This window comes from Alligator sinensis, unplaced genomic scaffold, assembly GCF_000455745.1.
Source record: "Alligator sinensis unplaced genomic scaffold, ASM45574v1 scaffold444_1, whole genome shotgun sequence".
NCBI classification, from domain to species: domain Eukaryota; kingdom Metazoa; phylum Chordata; order Crocodylia; family Alligatoridae; genus Alligator; species Alligator sinensis.
The window spans coordinates 2,577,880-2,581,464 of NW_005841886.1; the positions used below are offsets into that span (position 1 = coordinate 2,577,880).

Below are 3,585 nucleotides of genomic sequence, written 5' to 3' on the forward strand. Positions count from 1 at the left end.
ACCACGACTCTCTGGGTGCGACCCTCCAGCCAATTCACCACCCACCGGACTGTGTAGTCATCCAAGTCACAGCCTCTTAACTTGTTCACCAGTATGGGGTGGGATATCGTATCGAAGGCCTTCCTGAAGTCTAAGTATACGACATCCACCCCTCCTCCTGTGTCCAGGCATTTCATAACCTGGTCATAAAAAGAGACTAGATTGGTCAGGCACGATCTGCCTGCCACGAACCCGTGCTGGTTTCCCCTCAGCATAATTTGTCCTGCCGGGCTCTCGCATATGTGAGTCTTGATAATTTTTTCAAAGACTTTGCGAAGGATGGAGGTGAGACTGACTGGCCTATAGTTGCCCGTGTCCTCCTTCCTCCCCTTCTTGAAAATGGGGACCACATTGGCCCTTTTCCAGTCCTCCGGGACTTGGCCTGTGCGCCACGAGCATTCAAATATTCCCGCCAGTGGCTCTGCAATCTGTTTTAAGCACTGCTGGGGCCCAGGTCTCTCTCTTCTCTTGGGCTTCCTCACAGACTTTCTGCTGCCACCATGTTTCATATGAGCCTGTCTGGGTAATCAAGGCACAGCTCCCTACTTAATATAAACAGTGTCTTTATTGTAGCAGTTTCTTACATAGCTGTTACAGGGCAGGCTGTTCTCCACCAGCCTCTCTAACTCCCTTCCTCCTCCTGTCTCCTCCTTCTCACTTCCTGTTCCTCCTTTGGACTCCTCCTTTTTGCTGCTGCTGGTTTTGCCTCTGAGGTCCAGGCATATTGTTACAGAGTGCTCTGCAGCAGTATGCAGTGCTTTGCTGCACACCCCTGGTTCATCCCAGGACATGGTGTATCTTGTGCATTGAAGGGCAGGGGCTTTGTGAGGAAAAATAGTATATGACCCTGTAATGAGTCTGCACCCTGATCCATGCACAAGTTGCACAGGCAGCTTTACTGTTAGCATTTCCTGTCCTTTGGAGTACTTCATGCCGCAGCATTTGCAAAGTTCTTGTATGGGGGTTTCTTCGTAGTTGGATAGTTTGTTAAAGTTAAAAAATCACATGGGGGGAAAATCTTTCTGTAGCTTCCTATTCCTACCCCCACACCCCCAACAAGGCCACCTGCAGGGCTGGGACCTCCAGGTCCAATTCACAGACCCCTGCTGCCACGTGAAGTATTGGAGCAACTGCTAGCAGTAGGAGGCTGTCACCCTCTGGCCATCAGGAGAGCAGAATAAAGCCTTTTCCCTGTGGTTTTCATGAAAGCGTAGTGTAGCAGGCACAATCCAATGCTTGTTTTCATCATTAACCTTGTCTCCCTTTGAGGCTCCCCATCATCCCTGTCACACACCCTGTCCCTGAGCTCCATTCCAGTCTCCTTGCTTAGCAAGTCCCAGCTTCTGCCTCCTGGCTTTTTAGCCAATCTCTCTCTCCTGCCCCACTGGCCATGCAGTCCAATCCATGATCCTCAGGCCCATTACTTTGCTGTCCCAGCCTCTTTCTCCAGACCCCTCATCTGACATCAATGCCCCCACCAAGACTTTGTCCCTGTCTCATAACCCAGCCAGCTCTAGTTTTCTTCCTGTACCTCCCTCTCCACCTCCTCCTCCACTGTGCCCCCAGCCTACTAATCTCCCATTTCAGTCTTACCCCAGCTACTTGTTCAATCTCATTCTTCCCCCACATCCTATTTTTATTCCTGGTTTCCTGTCCCAGTATTCTGTCTTCATCCAGCACCTGATCCCTGTCTCCTTGCCAAGCCAATCTGTTTTCCCCTGATCCTTAATCTTGCACTCGTACTGTTATTAGTCAATTGTCTTCCCCCACTTCCACCTTCAGACCCAGCCTCCTTGTCCCAGTCTACTCCACTGCTCCCCCTGTACCTCCAACTCCTGTCCCCTGTATATTCAGAAGTTGAGAACTTCTTCCTCCCTGCCTGAATGCCAGTGGGGCAGGGGCCACAGACACATGTACCCTGCCAATTCCTACATTTGACTGCTTGCCTCTGCAACATTACTGTTTTTTTAATGCAGCTCTTGATGTGAAATCTGCTTCTAGCCTGATTTTCAAAGCTTTCTCAGAAGGTGCAAATGCTCAGTTCCCATTCTGTCCAAATCCTTTTGATGGCTTTGAAAATCCCAAGTGTGCATAGCCCACTTTGCGTGCAATGAGTATGCAGCACAAAGGATGATATTTCTTTGCAAGGGAGAATCGAGCCCAAAATATTCCTCTGCCAGGCCAGGTGTAGGAGAAGATGTCATAAACTAGCAGGGTCAAACTGCACAAGTCTTAAGTAGCAGCAAGAGTGGTAGTAGGAAGAGGGGGGACATGAAATGCATTAAAAAGCCCGCCTACATGGCTGAGAGGAGGCTTTTGGGCATCTGCGCTACACACGAAGATGGGACAGAGCTGGTGGTCAGAGATCTGGGTCCTGTTGCCAGTGAACCTCTCCATGTGGATTTACACTGTGCTGTGAGACATTGACTCCATTAAGGAATCCCAGCTGGCCTGTGTTTGTATCAATGCCATGAAGGATTTCATCCCTCTGGCATGGTTCAGAAACAGTGCTAGTGCTGGGCCCAGCTAACAAGACAGCTGAGGTGCAAAATCTTTCCCCTTCAGGATGCCCATCCCAGTCAGCCCCAGATAGGTAGCACCTAACCTTGCTACCATTTGTTGGCTCTAGGGACTGGGATGAACCAGAGGCAGACTCTCCAGCCATCCCCTCCTGTTGATTCTGCCATTGTCACTAGAATGGTCAGTGCTGACCAGTAGGATCCTGTGTGGCTGAGTATTTATCCCAGCATAGGCAGCAGTCCCACTAGGCAAGCCGCATGAACGCCTTCCTCTGGCTGCGTTCATCTCAGCTATGCCCATTACCCTGTCCCTCCTGCTTCATCTACCTGGCTCAGAGCTCCCATCATTGCTTGCAGATAGGTTACATTTGTGTCTCTTGTGTTTTGTTTGTGTTTTTCTTTTTAACAAGGTCAAGGTAGGAGGTTGAAGTATAGTCTCCCGTCCCTGCGGCGACTCTCAATCCAGCGGAAATCTCTGCCCACCAGTGAGTTTGATGGAGTAGCCATTGACTATGGAAAGGTAACCATAGACTTTGTACCATATAAGCCAATTCCCTAGGTCAGGACCCAGTGCTCTTCCTCAGCTCTCCCCACCCTGCCCCCTTCAGCAGCTGCTGTGGGTAGTGCAGTGTCTGGATCTAAGGGTTTCTCTCTTCATAGTTAAATGCTGAGCTAATGCTGTGGCCACTGGCCAGTCAGGGATTGCTTGCTTGTTGCCTTTTTAGTCACTTGGAACTTCATTGAGGACAGAACCCAGAACCTCTTACTTATTCCAAAAGCTTTGGACACCAAGAGCTAAAAGAGAATTCCCATTTCCTGCTACATGCACGTGGCCTCTAACACACAATTGAAAAGCTCTTCTTCCAGCCAGGAGCAGGGAGTGCATGTGTATCCGTGTGCACAGGGTAGGAGATTGGATTTGGATAAGGCTAGAATCTAACTTTCTTGTAACTCAAGATTCTAGTATGACCTGGGTAAGAAAAGAGCCTGGAAAGTTGCATAACCACATTAAACACACTGCCCCTTG

The 3,585-nt window shown here is 49.5% G+C and overlaps 1 protein-coding gene across 6 annotated transcripts in view; it reads left to right on the top strand.

The window, feature by feature from the left end:
• KCNH6 (potassium voltage-gated channel subfamily H member 6) overlaps positions 1-3,585 on the top strand; it is a 139,218-nt gene that overhangs the window by 81,768 nt on the left and 53,865 nt on the right. For 4 of the 6 annotated variants that reach the window (XM_025196870.1, XM_025196872.1, XM_025196874.1 and 1 more), the window contains one exon: positions 2,969-3,078. The exons of the other annotated variants lie outside the window; for them this stretch is intronic. In XM_025196870.1, coding sequence (XP_025052655.1) covers positions 2,969-3,078 — 110 coding nt within the window. The remainder of the gene's footprint in view (positions 1-2,968; positions 3,079-3,585) is intronic. 6 annotated transcript variants of the gene reach the window in all.